At 35.6% G+C, this 15,291-nt stretch overlaps 1 protein-coding gene across 15 annotated transcripts in view; it reads right to left on the reverse strand.

Annotated features, from left to right (window-relative positions):
* LOC139117208 (uncharacterized) overlaps positions 1-10,376 on the reverse strand; it is a 51,219-nt gene extending 40,843 nt beyond the window's left edge. For 11 of the 15 annotated variants that reach the window (XM_070680121.1, XM_070680116.1, XM_070680124.1 and 8 more), the window contains exon 1: positions 10,182-10,375. In XM_070680121.1, coding sequence (XP_070536222.1) covers positions 10,182-10,239 — 58 coding nt within the window. In that variant the 5' untranslated portion in view covers positions 10,240-10,375. Of the gene's footprint in view, positions 1-10,181 lie in introns of all 15 variants that reach the window. The other 4 variants (XM_070680126.1, XM_070680122.1, XM_070680118.1 and 1 more) reach the window with 2 other exon arrangements.
* Between the last annotated feature and the right edge of the window lie 4,915 nt (positions 10,377-15,291).

Raw genomic sequence — 15,291 nt, forward strand, 5'->3', positions numbered from 1 at the left:
GTATTGATAAGTTGCATAATATTGGAATTTCAAAAGCTGGAAATGCTAACTGTTTTGTCACGCTGTTCAAGTATTTACACTAGTAGGAGATGTATTTATTGTTGCCATAGTAACATACACTTCCTGTTCTTAACATAAGACACCATTAGACAGTGCCTGCAATATGGGTGAATATTGGATTTCCAGCCATTAACTGTTACTGATATTTAAAATGATACAATCAAGACCCAGTGTTTTTTAATAGAGTATTGTGAATCGTAAAGTCTAAAAATACAGCACCAAATGTGAAAAGATCTTAGAATTTTGGGTTACTACATGTATAATTTTCAGTTTTCACCACCTATTATTCATCAATAGCTGTTAAAAAGGAAAGAAAAAAACAGGATATTTTCATACAGGATACACTTCCGTATCAGAATTTATAACCTCTTTAAATATTTCCTAAAATGATCAAAATACTCCATGAAATTGCTGCAATTGTCAATTGTAAAAAGTATCATATTAAATTAACATTGTATAGTGTGTCTAAAGTGCTTTGACATCGCTTATTGCACATTTCTATGCGATGTATTTTCCTTATTTTTTGACAGTATAAATATGAATAAAGAGGAGATTCAATAAGTTGTTAATTATGACAATCTTTAAATAGGTTGGAGTATGTACATTCACAACACTTCAATATATCAGACATGAGAATCTAATAGTCAAGTTCAGACAAGGGTTGAAGCTGCATTATGTATATTATGTATTTTCAATCATTTTTGTAAATAAATGTTTGTGAAATTCAATTTTTTATTCTTCTTCAGAATTCATTTTTAAGTGTATTTGTGAAAACTGCCTGTATGAGCATGTTCACTATTTTCGTTGAACACGTGAATTTAAGTTTGAACTAGAAATTGATTAATGAAAATAATATGAGGTTATTCATAAAATACCAAAATTTATGTCAGGGTACATTGTGCTGAGACATTTAGCGTCAAGTACAATGCGGAAGCATACAATGTACGAGGACATAAATCCCTGATTTTGTACATCACCTTATTACTATACACCACTTCAGTCCAATTTTACCAGACAAAATCAAAGCTAAACCGTTTCTACGATGCCTGTTGTGCATCGCGTTGCATCATCACGAGTACATTGGGAATGCGTTCAGAGCATCCATTAAGCACATGGAACAAAACTTCAACCTGCGCAGTGCAGTGCACCTGGTAGAAATTATAGTTCAACAATATAATTTCACTCAAATCCACAGGTTTTGGACTGACCATTATTCACTGCATGAGGCACTGGATGCTAAGATGCATAGTTTTTGTAAGAAATGTAAAACTTTCTCGTTTTCTCCGTGTTGACTTAAAGGTTTATGAGGTCAAAGGTCAAATAGGGTCCAATATAATGCCAAAAGTCCTTGTACATGTACATCAGAATGATTGGACTCCCTGTCCTTTGATACCAAACCTTATTGTATGACGACACTCCATAGGTTACAGACACAGGTGTGTACTATAACAATATTGCATATTGCACTCTATGTGCTGTGTTGGCCAGGCTAATATTAATTATTATACTCTATATTTCAACATACTTTAGAGAGCAGGAAAAGAAACTGTACTTGAATGGGTTTTTTTTAACAAAAATAATGAAAATATTATCTAAATGCAACTAATCTTGACCTTTCCACAGACTGCTGTATAGAGAACCTTAGTTATGAACTTTGTAATGTTTATTACCTGGGCTGGACTTCATTGAAATGAATGACCCGATCCACTGGCTGGAATTAAGTCACTTTGAGGGTTTTCTGTCTGCTAGTAATGGGATTTAAGTATATGACTTGACAGATATTAACTCTATAGAATTGCCCCAGGATGCACTATTATGTAGATTTGTCACCATGGCGATGTATGGGTATCACTCTGGCTACGGGGCCGTCCACACTGAATACAACCTGTTACAATCTTTGTGCTCAATTTCCTAACTCTACGAACAGTATAATGCCAAACCATTTTTGATGTTCGCTGAAAATTTTAATGAATCTCTTCTCTTTGCAAACTTTAGGACAAAACAACTCTTGCTGCCTGCATTACCACATGAAATGTTTTTTTTATTTGTTGTATTTGACTCTGTGTTCTGCTATTGTTGTGTATGGTTGTGATTGCCCAGCCACTCTTTCTGAAGCATGTTGTTATGCAAGAAAGTTGCTCTCTTGTATTCTCAGAGATTACAATGGAGATGTGAAAGACAATTCAGTTCAGTCTGGTATCTGACCTATCGTTTTGCACTCAACACTACCAGGAGCAAATCAAGGGCTCAGATACGCATGGTTTACAATAATCACACACTGGTTTACTCGTAATCTATCCACACCGCGACTGTTTTTTTCTTGGCAATTACAAAAAAAAAGAAAACACAGAGGAAATCCAGTGAAACGACCAACACAGAGTTTTTGCAAATAGATCAATATCACTCTCAGGCTGAGCGTTTGATTTGTTACAGTAAACAACTGTCATTGATGGGGTACTGACTGTAATTACAAAAGCTTTCTTGGTTTTACTGTTGATAGTTCATTTGCCAATCCCAGGCGTAAATATTTACTGGTAAGACAGACACTGAGGAGAAACCAATACCCTACCATTAATCGCATACAGTCCTAGCAATAGGTTTTCTATACACAAGACCAACGTTTGGACTGTGGCACTCCAAGACAACAATTCTCAGTGTTTATGAGTTTCAGGCGTTGGGTAATTGATGAATGAAATTATACCCAAGAGCAGTTTTCCAATACTTTTATCTGTTAACAGCTCCAAAGAGCGCTTTGAATTTTTATTTACTATCTCCCCCCCCCCCCCCCAATCACAAACACTCCAGTGGGCCATATATTCACAAGATGGCATACATTAACATGTTGCCATGGAAACTGAAAACACAGAGACTATCCATTTAGGCTTAAGGAAACATTTCTGCATACATCCATTTTTTTTCACACATTTATTGACATGTTTAATTCCATCCTTGAGGCTTGAGGAAATAATTTTTACCTACTTCTTACAACTTCTTTTCAAATACATTTGATTATCTGAGAAACTGTCAATTTTCTTCTCACAGATAATTACACGATTTTTTTCAGCCCCCCCCCCTCCCCGACAATTTTTCAGAAATCGGTCATAGATGGACGTGAAGCACATTTTACTTACTTAATGACACAATTATTTAGTCAGAAAAATCACACAGGGATGTAATTTATCAAAAATACACAAAAACTGTCCAGTTATATTAAATGTCAGTACAGTATCTGGAATTTTTTGATAACATTTTTCATCATTTTTTCTCCACTGAACCAAGTATATTTTCTTCATCTTTACTAAACATATTATGAACTACAAACTATTATTCCTGCAAGAACAGCACATAATTATGCACAATACGCAAAATTATCATTGATAAATAAATTCCAGCCTGACTAAAATTCAAGTGTCAACAATAACCCTAGAGAAGACACTCAAAGTATTACATGCTGTGTTGATGAATTGAACACATTTCACATTCAGTATTTTAACCCTTTGAGCCGCAAAGTCAATTTTTGCCGCCTTTATAAAATATGCCCCAGTCAATTTTTTTCAGATTTTTGCTGAAATTTTAATAAGAAACTGTTGTCAATGAAATGTGATGGCCATTTTGTCCAAATTTATCGAAAACGTTACACTTTATTTTACATCAAAAGTTATGATTAATGGAAGTTCAATAAAGTCATAGACTATGTTTGTGCCAGATTTCTTGCCATTAACTGCATAATCAGTGTATAATTTAATCCAATTATATGTTTGTTAACAAACTTCAAGCATGATCTCCAAGCAACGGTCAACAGTTAAATTCCAGGCAACATTAAGAAGTACACATTATTTCAAAGCTTAACCACTTTTACACCAGCGTGCCCTTTACTAAGTTTTAGCTACATTGATGCTCCATCAACTCATGAAATATCTCTGAAAATAGGAAATTTTACATCTAATATGTAAGAAATGTGCCTTTGCATATGTTATATCTTAGAACCAACACAGCCAAGAAAACATTAGGTCCACAAAAGAAGTTCTCTCATCTCAAATTTAATATCTGCTCCTGTGATAATTCAAAAAATACTACATATCTATACCTGTCACTGAGACCAGCGTTTCTTTTCTTATATTTTGAATACTGTACACTGTCACAATTGCACGCTCCAATGGTGTGTCACCACTGTCACCAGCCTTAATAATAGTACTGTCAACGAGCTTATTTTTTGAAGTCAGACTCAGTGTTTCCAATGTAAACAGTCCGTTGGGTCTCTATTCAGACACTTTCCGCAGGGTAGATTGAAAGTAGAATGCCTCTAGCTACTGCAGACATTGCTAGTAGCCATTGAGGAAAGTGGGCGGTCCTGTGTAGGCAGTACTTCTGAGAGCTTGTCTTGTTTCATAAACTATGGCTAATATGGGCTAATTGGATTAATTTGTGCATTAATTGACCATGAAAATCTAGTTTGCAGAATGTGACTGACATAACAAGATTTTTAAGTACGTTAAAAATGTCATGACAAGGTTATGCACTCTATCAATGATTTCCACAGGGGAGTTTGGGCAAAACAAGGAACTTTGACATTTTTTCCCGATCCATGTGAGATTCCCCCATCCATGGCCTACACAGATATAAAATACCCAAGGGTGGTGAAAATAGAGGCTACACGTAGATAATTTAAGACTTGATACAGTCAAATTTCTTGACACTGTGTGTATCGTGGAGATCAAATTCCCCTGTTGCAGGATACGATTTGCAATATTCCCCCACTGCTTTCTCCCCCCCCCCCCACCCGGGAAAACATTGATAGGTGCATATTAAAGAGCAAAACTGTTGGTATGTGAGCCGTTCATATTTTAACCAAATTCAATCAAATTCATTTAAAAAACCTTGAAACACTGCATGCAGGTAAACTTGAAGGTGATAAGACCAGGTTTCGCTTAACTGAAGACAACGCCTGCCCCCAATAAAGAATTAGAAAAGATAGTCTACAGATCCATTTCACATTCAGGTTATAAATGGGAAATATATTTGAAATACTGAGGAAACCATATTTCAAAATATTCTGTGTTTTAGCCAGAGAGATACTGTAGATTATTGTGATTTGTGGGTTTAAAATGTTGTCAATTTGTTGACATATATTTTAAGACTGTGGATCGCCACACGTCTGAACGTAAATTGGTTAGCTTTTAATCAAATTCTCATTAAATTATTCAACTGTGACCTTCCTGTAAATTAACACTACATATATACTTATACACTCACGCGTTCGTTAATTACTTTCAGGTTCTAGCTACCACTATTTTTTTACTAGTTTCCTCTGGCATAATTTTAACCAAATTAGAATTTCATGTTCGACATTAGGGTTTCGATGTCGTGATTTGTCTGTTATTCAGCAAGTTTTATGTTTAGTATCACAGCGTGTTATCCCTGTGCAATTTCGCCATTCCCGTGCTGGTAGGCAACTGTGCTATTTGACAACCAAATTACTGAGAACACTAAAGAGCACAGAAAAGTTTAGGAAAACTTCGTTGACAGTTTGTGAGTTTTACCACATTGAACGACACACGCAGAGCAGCATGTATGTACGTACACCAGCGTGAGTTTATTAATCGTTTTGCCGTCTTGCTTCGGAAGGCACGAGTTGATCAGCGGCGATCGTCTTCCGCCAATGCACATACCATCTCTTTGAATTTTACAGTCAATATAATGGTCTATCAAAGCGACCCTCGAGTTCAACAAGACGACCAAATAAATCCCAAACGTGCCTCCGTAGCACCATGAAAGAAACCTGATACAGATTCATCGTCCAACGTGGTGCACTCTGGTGGTCCCACTACGGAAATCAAATCGCGTGAGGAGTTTGTGAAAGCCTTCACTCGACAAATTCTTTCAAAATAAACGTGTGCTCACGCGTTAGATGTTAAAGTAGCTTGCGAATTACACTGGCTCTTTTGTGATCGGGTTATCTCTTTAATACCTGCCACTATATTACCGGCGTTTGGGTTACTGTGTGTGCTGCGGCATTTGTAATACTGACGTGTTTTGTAATAACTTACGCAAAATGTAATAAGGGGTATCAGCATTTTGTAATAACTGACGCATTTTGTAATAACGTCTGCAGTATTTTGTAATAAACCAGTCTACGCGTTTGTAACAAGGGTATCAGCATTTTGTAATAAAAAATTGTCTACGCAAAATGTAACAAGGGTATCAGCATTTTGTAATAATTCGCACTTTGTAATAACAGTTAACGCATTTTGTAATTATTTAAAAAATTTTTCCAGTGTTAAAGCATTAACAGATATTTTATTGACTTTGGAATGGTATTACAAAGTGTGTGTTTACTCGTTAAGTAAGTACAAAAATTGATCGCTCCCTGACTTCCATTTCAAATTAGAAAGACTTAATTTTAGATAGCTGTCAATCAGTATTTTTACCAACTGATCATCTGAGGCAGGTAACTACTAGATTTTGACTAGTTTATTATCATATATTTGAGAGAATCATTGGTATACACAGTCAGTTGATTTATTAAATAGAGGATAATGACATTCTTTCTGATGTATTGCAGACAACCAGCAATCAACAGGTAGATACTCAGATAAAATAAAATATAATAACATAAAATAAATCATTATACATCTGCCTTCGCGAACAATACAATCGAGCTTCCTTAAAACGGGCACGTAACGGGCATGCAATAACCCCTTTACTTTCATATTTGACGATAAACGTGCGTCATTGAATGGCTCCATACTGAAACTCCATACCGTACATTGAAAATAACTTCTGATAAAAGAAACAGAAGTAAATGTATTACGAATGTTTGAAGGTGAAAAATATTATGAGGTAATAACGAAAGTTCACGACGACGACGACGGGTGCATATATTCTTGATAAAAAAGGAGATGTATGATAATAATTATTACGAAAATACCGCAAAGTAAGCACTCAGACATTAGTGCATTGCATCGCCCGACGCGCTAACGCGCGCTAATGACTACATGTATGTGTCTTTGTACATTCTTTGCGTTATTTTCGTAATAACCTTAACTATACTGAAGTAATCTAACGTAAACAAAACTAAAACTAAACTAAACGAAACTAAAATAGTCAGAATAATCTGATGTTTTAGTGATTTGACTTATTTAGCTACTAAAGCGGAAGTATATCTGACCTGTTGATATGTATGTAATTATGTAATTATGTAATTATGTATGTATGTATGTATGTATGTATGTATGTATGTATGTATGTATGTATGTATGTATGTATGTATGTATGTATGTATGTATGTATGTATTTATCTATGTATCTATGTATGTATCTATGTATGTCTGCATCTATGTTGGTAGGCAGGGGGGAGGGAGGAAGGGAGGAAAGAGTGCCTGAGTCTATCTATCTGTCTAAGTATCTATCTATCTGTCTGTCTGTCTGTCTGTCTGTCCATCTATCTTTCTATGGCTGTTATTTAATGATAATGGCAGATATTTGGCAGGTATAACCAGTAGGATAGCGAATAAAATGTAGCTTAATCATGGTATTGCAGGGCAGTTTATCCAAGCTCGTTGGCTAGACAAATTACACCATTGGGCGATAGCGTAGATTTAAAGGAGGAACAGAACAGGAAAGAAATAGATCTGAGAAAACAAAACCATGGCTCAGTAGATATGAATTGTCACCTTTTACATACAAGGAAAAGTGGCTGGTCTGTCGATAGAGCTTTATTTTGTCCTTGTCTATGGGATGATTAAAATAAATTATCATTCAGTATTTTAATTGACTGCTTCACGTCAGTGTTTATCAGTATATTTTGATAAATATCAGCTGTCAGTATTGACATATTAACGTGCCCCTCCCATCTTATTACCGTAAATTATCGACAATCAACTTTAGAGAAACACATATCATACGTATAGAAGTTGCTTAGAATACTGCAACCTTTCGTACATTTATTTTCCACTTTAACCCTTTGCACCCTAAGGCCCTGGGGTGGAGTTGACATTTGGAAGTACCATCTAGCATGACGTCTGACTTCTTAAATTAACAAAGACTGTCCCCCATACCATTATATTTTTAGAATCACCATAAAATACTTTGTCCCAAAAATATGCAAATTATGGTCACGTGACCTCATTAAGTATTCAAAATGGCCGCCAATATATAAAATATTGTACTTTTTAACATATTTCTTTATTTTCATGGGAATTCCTCATTAATTCATAATTTTTCATCACCAAACCGTTTTCTATCACGTCCGCATGGACTGAAATGAAATTGTGACAAAAATTTTGAAAAAAAAACACTGATATTTTGTATCATTTTGACCTGCTAAGTGTAATGTAAACAAAGGCTCTGTATAAGTGTTAAATCTGTCAAAGCATAATGTAACATAACATCCAGCACCTAATATTATGAAATATTTCCCACAGTAGTATGTATATTTTGAATGAAAAATGACACACTTGTCCAAAAATATGCTAATACTGGTCATGTGACCTAATTAGGTATTCAAAATGGCCGCAAACAATATAAATTTATCATTATCTTTACATGTTTTCCAGTTTTCCAGTAAAAGATAATCGATATTTTATCATATCCCAATGCTAAATCACATTTTTTAGTCCCATTACCATGGACTTTGATGTAAACTTTATACATTATGATAAACTTTACACAGATTTGATAAACCTTACACAGATTTTCTTGTCTTCACTCATAAGTCAAGAATTACACATAGCGCCCTTGAATAGGGGTCAGACAGGTCAAGGTATCCTATTGTATATCTTCTGACTATTGAATTTATCAAACTTTGTCCACAATTACAAGATATGTTTTGAATTGTAGTATTACAATTGCCCCCAAAATATGCAAATACTGGTCACATGACCTCATTAAATATTCAGAATGGCCACCAGTATTCTAAATTTACAATGATTTTCACATATTGCTTCTCTTTCTGACGACATTCTTAAGAATTTATCACTTCCTATTTCTCAATTATGTCTGAATGTATATTAGATTCTGTTGTCTACAACTGATGGTTTCAGGAAAATGTTTGTAACATAATTTTTATGAACTCAATAAAAGCTTCGTTCAAATCACAGTGTACACTAACATTACAATCATTTTGCAAAATTCAGAATTTGATTATTCGAGGTTTGCAAACTTCATCCAATATACATGCAAAAACATAAGAATACACAATTTTATTGTAACCAAAAAACAATATTTATTGTTTATCTTTATAAAAAAAGTAAAAATAATGTAGCAACGCCCTAAAAATCAGACCAAAACCCTCAAAATGTCACAAGGGAACCATTTCTGGATAAGGTGGGTTTTGTGGCATGTACATCATTAGTATAATAAAATTAGGTCCTAGAACACAACACTGTCAATGTTGATGATGTCGCTGTCTTTTATCATATTCTGAGCTCTGCGTGTCATCTCCAAGCCTTTCTCTTTCAATCCACCAACAGTAACATTGAAGAGAAAAATGCAGAACGGTCTGCAGTATATTGTCTTTTCAAAGTACAGTACTGTATGGTAAAACCTACTAAAACTTTCTCGGTGTGTTTTCTCGATTATAAATCGCATACAATAAATCTCATTCTGTCTTCAATTGCATTTTGACTATCAACTCAGACCCCTTTATGTGGCGTTATTATGATAACCTAGCCTCGGTAGTGAGATATAATATCGACATCATTATATGCTATTACATTTTTACGTATTCAGAAACCACAAAGCATTTTGAAACACATACAATATCAGCGGATGTTTATAATTATTACAAAATGCGTTAACTTATGTTACAAAACGCGTTTTATTACAAAACGCTGATACCCTTATTACAAATCGCGTAAACAATATTTTATTACAAAATGCTGATACCCTTATTACAAAATGCGTAGACCATTTTATTACAAAATGCTGATACCCTTATTACATTTTGCGTAAGTTGTTACAAAATGCGTCGTATTACAAAATGCCGCAGTACATGGTGTACGCTGCTATGAAACCATGCCTCTCGCACAGACGAGACGCGAACACAACCAGTCTGGGAATTACGCGCGCTTGGTACACGCCGACAATCACTTCTCGGTGAAATTTTCAGAGTAAATACTCACTGTCGTGTGAAAGCTGCAGAGGTCCGTTGGTCATTTCGGTGTGCCGGGCAGCCGCCATGGTTTATCCTGTTCACCTGGCCCGCATTAAGCCAATCGTAATATTTGATGACAGTACACACAGGGCGATATATTGTGAGTGGCCCCGCTTGTGTACATGTATATATTGTTGCGGCCCTAGTGATCGCGTACCCCTTTCTCTGTTGTGACACTGTACTGTGTAGCCGCTCACATATGCAAATAAGTTGCTAAGGAAAACAATGAACAATGCTCCGCGAAGTAACCCTTCTGTTGTGCACAGGGCACGACTTCACAAGCAAATTAGCCGATCACAGATCGATCAATATTATTTATAAGACTTCCAACCCTCGACGAGAGAGCAATTAATAAAATTCGTTTAGGAAACAGGGGAGCACTTCAATGCGAGTTTGTTCGCTGGAGTGTATTGTGTTTTCACAACAACTTCGGCGAAGCGGCTGTGTGGGTATAAAAAGAACTGTCCCCGCTTTCTGCACGGTCTCCGTTCCGTTCAGAAAAGGGTAGCAAAACGTGAAAGGGTAATAGTTGTAAAAGGTGTTCGCAAAGATTAGTTGGTGGATAGGTCATTTTTCTTTTATCCACAGGGAAGTTTTCTCTCTCCTTTTCCAATTTAACAGAACTTATAAAAAACCTCTGGAGCAGACTGAGTGACGACGACATGCTTCTGCATGCAATTGACTTTGGGCAAGTTTTTCAGCAAATGAGGGGATTTTGTGGTTTGATTCAGGTAGCAAAATCATCTAAAAGAATTATAGAATTTGTACAAATGACAGAGTAAATATTAAATATTTGACCTCATATCAAAGCAATGGGCTAGGCCGCTGAGGTGTTGAGGGCGTAGGGAAGGATAAAATTATGCAGCAGGGTACTGGCACTAGGGATGTCAACGCAAATGGGTAGGGAAGTTTTCGTTGCGGGAGTAGGGATCCCGAGAGGAAGCATGTTCGAGCGGAGGAGGGGGATACCTAACAAATCGTATTTGGAAGAAGTAGCAAATGGCCATCATTACCAAATTTGGATGTACCATTGTACGGTGGTTTTACATATGAAACATCAAAATTTCTCGAGAATTGTTAAAAAGAAAGTTGCGGTTTTGTTGAATGTTAATCAGACCCTGGAAGAAACGTGTTTTCAAGGATACGTCTCTGAGCGTTTTTTCTATGATTGATTTGTGATTATTTTGTTTAGTTTTATTTGCATTTTACTTTTGTTCTTGAAAAATAAATACATGCAACAATGCGCGGCGGTGACGTCGACTTGTTAGCACCTTTTTGATAGTCGTACGATAATTATGCATGTACGAAATGTACTGTGCCTAGCCTATACCATTGATTGGATTAACGTTCACGTTCGTCTATCCATTAAGTATTGCAATAAATGCGTTTCATCACGTAGACTCATATATTATTTCACACTTTTTTCATATTTATTTTATTTAGTTTTCTCTTTAAAGGTGTTTGTCTCGGGAATTGGGGGTAAAATCGTCAAACATATGTGCGCTATAAGTCAATGTATTACGTGCGCTTGTCCATTCGATCGAGTACCACATTTTTTTAAAAGCTCGTATTCTTTAATGTTTTTGTGTTTTAATACGACTACCTGTAAAATTTGCAATAAATTGACAAGTGTCAGTGTAACAATAGTAAAAAGCAACAAATCGATTAGCAAATGCGTCAATAAGAACAATAGTTTAGATAATTGGTGATTTTTAATTTATCCAAATAAATGAATAATTGGTAAGATCAACCTGACCATGCACTGTCAAAGTTATACAAAAATGAGAACAGTCCATACCTCCCATACACAGAATGCAGTTCATTAATATTGATAAATAGGTCTCTGTCAATCTGTATCTCCCCAATATCTCATCCAACCTGTCTCGAGCCCCCCCCCTCAATTAGGAGTGCATTATTTCAATATATTTATATATAAATATATGAACTCGTTTATAGAATATTTGAGAAGACAAATTACAACTAAAAACATATTCCTCTCAAGTTCATTTTTGCCACAAAATTCAGGAAACATTAATTAGATTCAACACATAGTTACAAAAAAGAAGAGTAACTTCGCAGCATATGAGATATGGGGCAAGATCACTACAAAAATTTATTTATTTATTTATTTATTTATTTATTTATTTATTTATTACCCATTCTTATTTCATTATTACTCATTTAAATTACTTTCATTTAGCTGTTTACATTTGGTTGAATATTCTAGAACGGTTGTATTTAAAAAAGTATTTTATAAACTTTTATGAACTCCATTACTGTATTATTTCATGATTTTATCGTTAATAATTATTTCAACAATCATCTTACTACTTTCAAATTTTAAATTATAATTTTACATCAAGTTACAATTTTCTCATTTAACGTTTTACTTTCCTTGCTATTTCAAATAAATAAAATTATTTCGGAGGTTTGTCCCATAATAGCATTTGTTTTGATAATATCATCTTTTAAAGATCAGCTGTACGTTTTTACTTTAATTTTACTGAAAAAAGGAGATACGGGTATTACAATTTTCGCTTAGCTCAAAACTCTATCCACAGAGTCGCCAACACTGTACTCTTGAACTGCACAGCTTTGGTGTGTGCAATTTCGATGACTTTCAAGCCTCTTGACCAGATCCGTGACCCTGTTTTTATTTGTTTGATTTTTGAAAGGAAAGTTAAATTTATTCGCATCGATCTATACTTTGATGGTCGCTATGGCTACCATGAACATGAAGCGTCTTCTCTATATATAGGCCTATTGTGAAACAAACAGATGTACAAAGGACTGTTCTGAAAAAATGGTGAAATTAATACAATTTCAATAGTGCAATTTAACCGTAAAATGAGTTCAAGGTGCATCCTTTACCGCCAAGTCTCACCAGACTTAGGATGTATGCACTAAATCGATCTTATTACACGTGATATACAAAGTCTTCAGCCAAGAAGACACATGATTTCAGTTGCATCATGACTTAAATTTCCTCACACTCTGATCACACAACCTTGCTGAGGATATCAACAGCGCTGCTGAAATATCACAACTACAGACAGGTGAATCTTTTGCCTGGTCTTTTAAAGATTTCTCAATTCTAACGGCCAACACTGTGAAATAGTATCTTTGTTCTGGCAGAAACATGATTGCTGTATTTGTAGGTACTTCATTCGAATTAACGTTATGAGCAATCGTTTGCTTTCCTTTGTGTGAAGTAGGCGTATACTTGTTGAGCATAGATCACTTTTTGCAACTTTTCCATTCACAGTTTATCATTTACTCCTCTCGAATAATCATCATCAATCCCATATCTTCTGATCCGAGACCAGATCTAGATCCTGGACGTGATCAACCTTGCTTAGGGAGCCTTCAGTAATTATAGGAGGAGTGGGCTGGGGAATGGCTATCTCATTTCCCGGCACCCTCCAATATGCTCAGGACTCTATCTAAAGTCCATAGATACGAAACGTCGCTCGGTTTCTGTAATATCCGACATGTAATGTACATTGAAAATAGCGCATACGGCACTTTGGACATAATAACCGCCTAGTATCGGCATTTATCAACAACTCCACTCACTGTCAATTAGACAGACCACGGTGTTAATGTGCAACATATAGCTAAAAGACTGTTTTACACTTTGCTATTTTAAGCCCACTTTGTGAGAAAAGAGACATGTATATGTATATGGAGAAAAAAGCAAAAGACATATTTATAAATGGTTTGTTGAGTGACAATCGTGTATGCATGTCTTGTAAATTTTGGGGTTATAAGATATAACAGTGCAAGAATAATTAGGTTAGAATATAGTGTAGCAAAGCCAAGTTGACAGTAATTAAGATAACAACATTATACACTAGGAAATCTGAATAAACTGGAATAAACTGGAATTACTGCTGAAGGTTTGGTAGAAGGCCACCACAGAAATTGATCAATGTGGGGGTCTCTCTTTAGAAAACTGTCCAAGCGGAGGGTCATTTTTTATAAAACTATCGTGGGGATCGCTTTCAACAGAAGCTGATTAAAAGCCTAACCTTCGATTTCCATGTAATATTTCCTGAATAGGAAATCACCGACGAAACACACCGATTCCTTTAAATACATACACATTATCCACAAGCTTCAGAAGCAAAGAAGGTGTAGTGGTAACCTTGAACAGTTAAAAGTGATGGAAGACAAGAGACAAAAACATATGGGACAGGTGGCAAAGTGTATATCAATTATCGGGGGAAAAAGTGTTCATAGTTCTGTCATCGCCCGTGTACAGTGAATCAACATTTCGGTGAAATTCCAAAATCAAATTTCTTGTACACACATGCACTTGTAACAACCCTAGTCTAATCAAGTACATTAAATTCTCAAACGTCCATAAATGCACAAATATTGCTAGTTTTATATTTGAAAATTTGTTCATAGTTCTCTCATAGACTACCATGTAAGTACACTTACATATATTATCAAACATATATAAATGTACAGATATAGCTTATTTTGTGGGGAAAATTGTCAATAGTTTGCCTGGTAGACTCCCGTGTACTAAGATTTGATATTTTGGGGTGAATCACTATATCATCTTGCCTTCTGATAGTTGCACAACATATGGTTACCCTCCCACAAATGTAAGAAATATCATGTCCATTGAAAAATGTGTGACAAATTGCGACCCTCTCTCCTAAATCGCCAGCACCCCCTGTAATTTCTGTATCCAACTTACATAAATGAACTTGAGTAAATTACTGATGCTATTTCAGAAATTACTTGGGAGAATGCAGCAGTGGTTGGGGAGGGTCAAGTTTAGAATGTTGGACAGGAGGGGATCACACTTTAGACACAATGATAGGGAGAGTCACATTTTACAGTAAGGGTGTGCACTGAATTCCCCCGGCCCACCCCTCCCCCTGTAATTACTGAAGGCTCCCTTAGTTAGTGCGCCACCTATGTTATGGTGGATGTTGATGGGGGAGGGGCTTCTTTGAGAACGAGTTTTGTCGTATAGGGACAGTCCAAGAGTTATTTTTCGACAAAATTAGCAACTTGTGTGTGAAAAAGAGTTTCAAAATTATGAATAGCCCATTTCTCGT

Source organism: Ptychodera flava, chromosome 18 (assembly GCF_041260155.1).
Source record: "Ptychodera flava strain L36383 chromosome 18, AS_Pfla_20210202, whole genome shotgun sequence".
NCBI lineage: Eukaryota > Metazoa > Hemichordata > Enteropneusta > Ptychoderidae > Ptychodera > Ptychodera flava.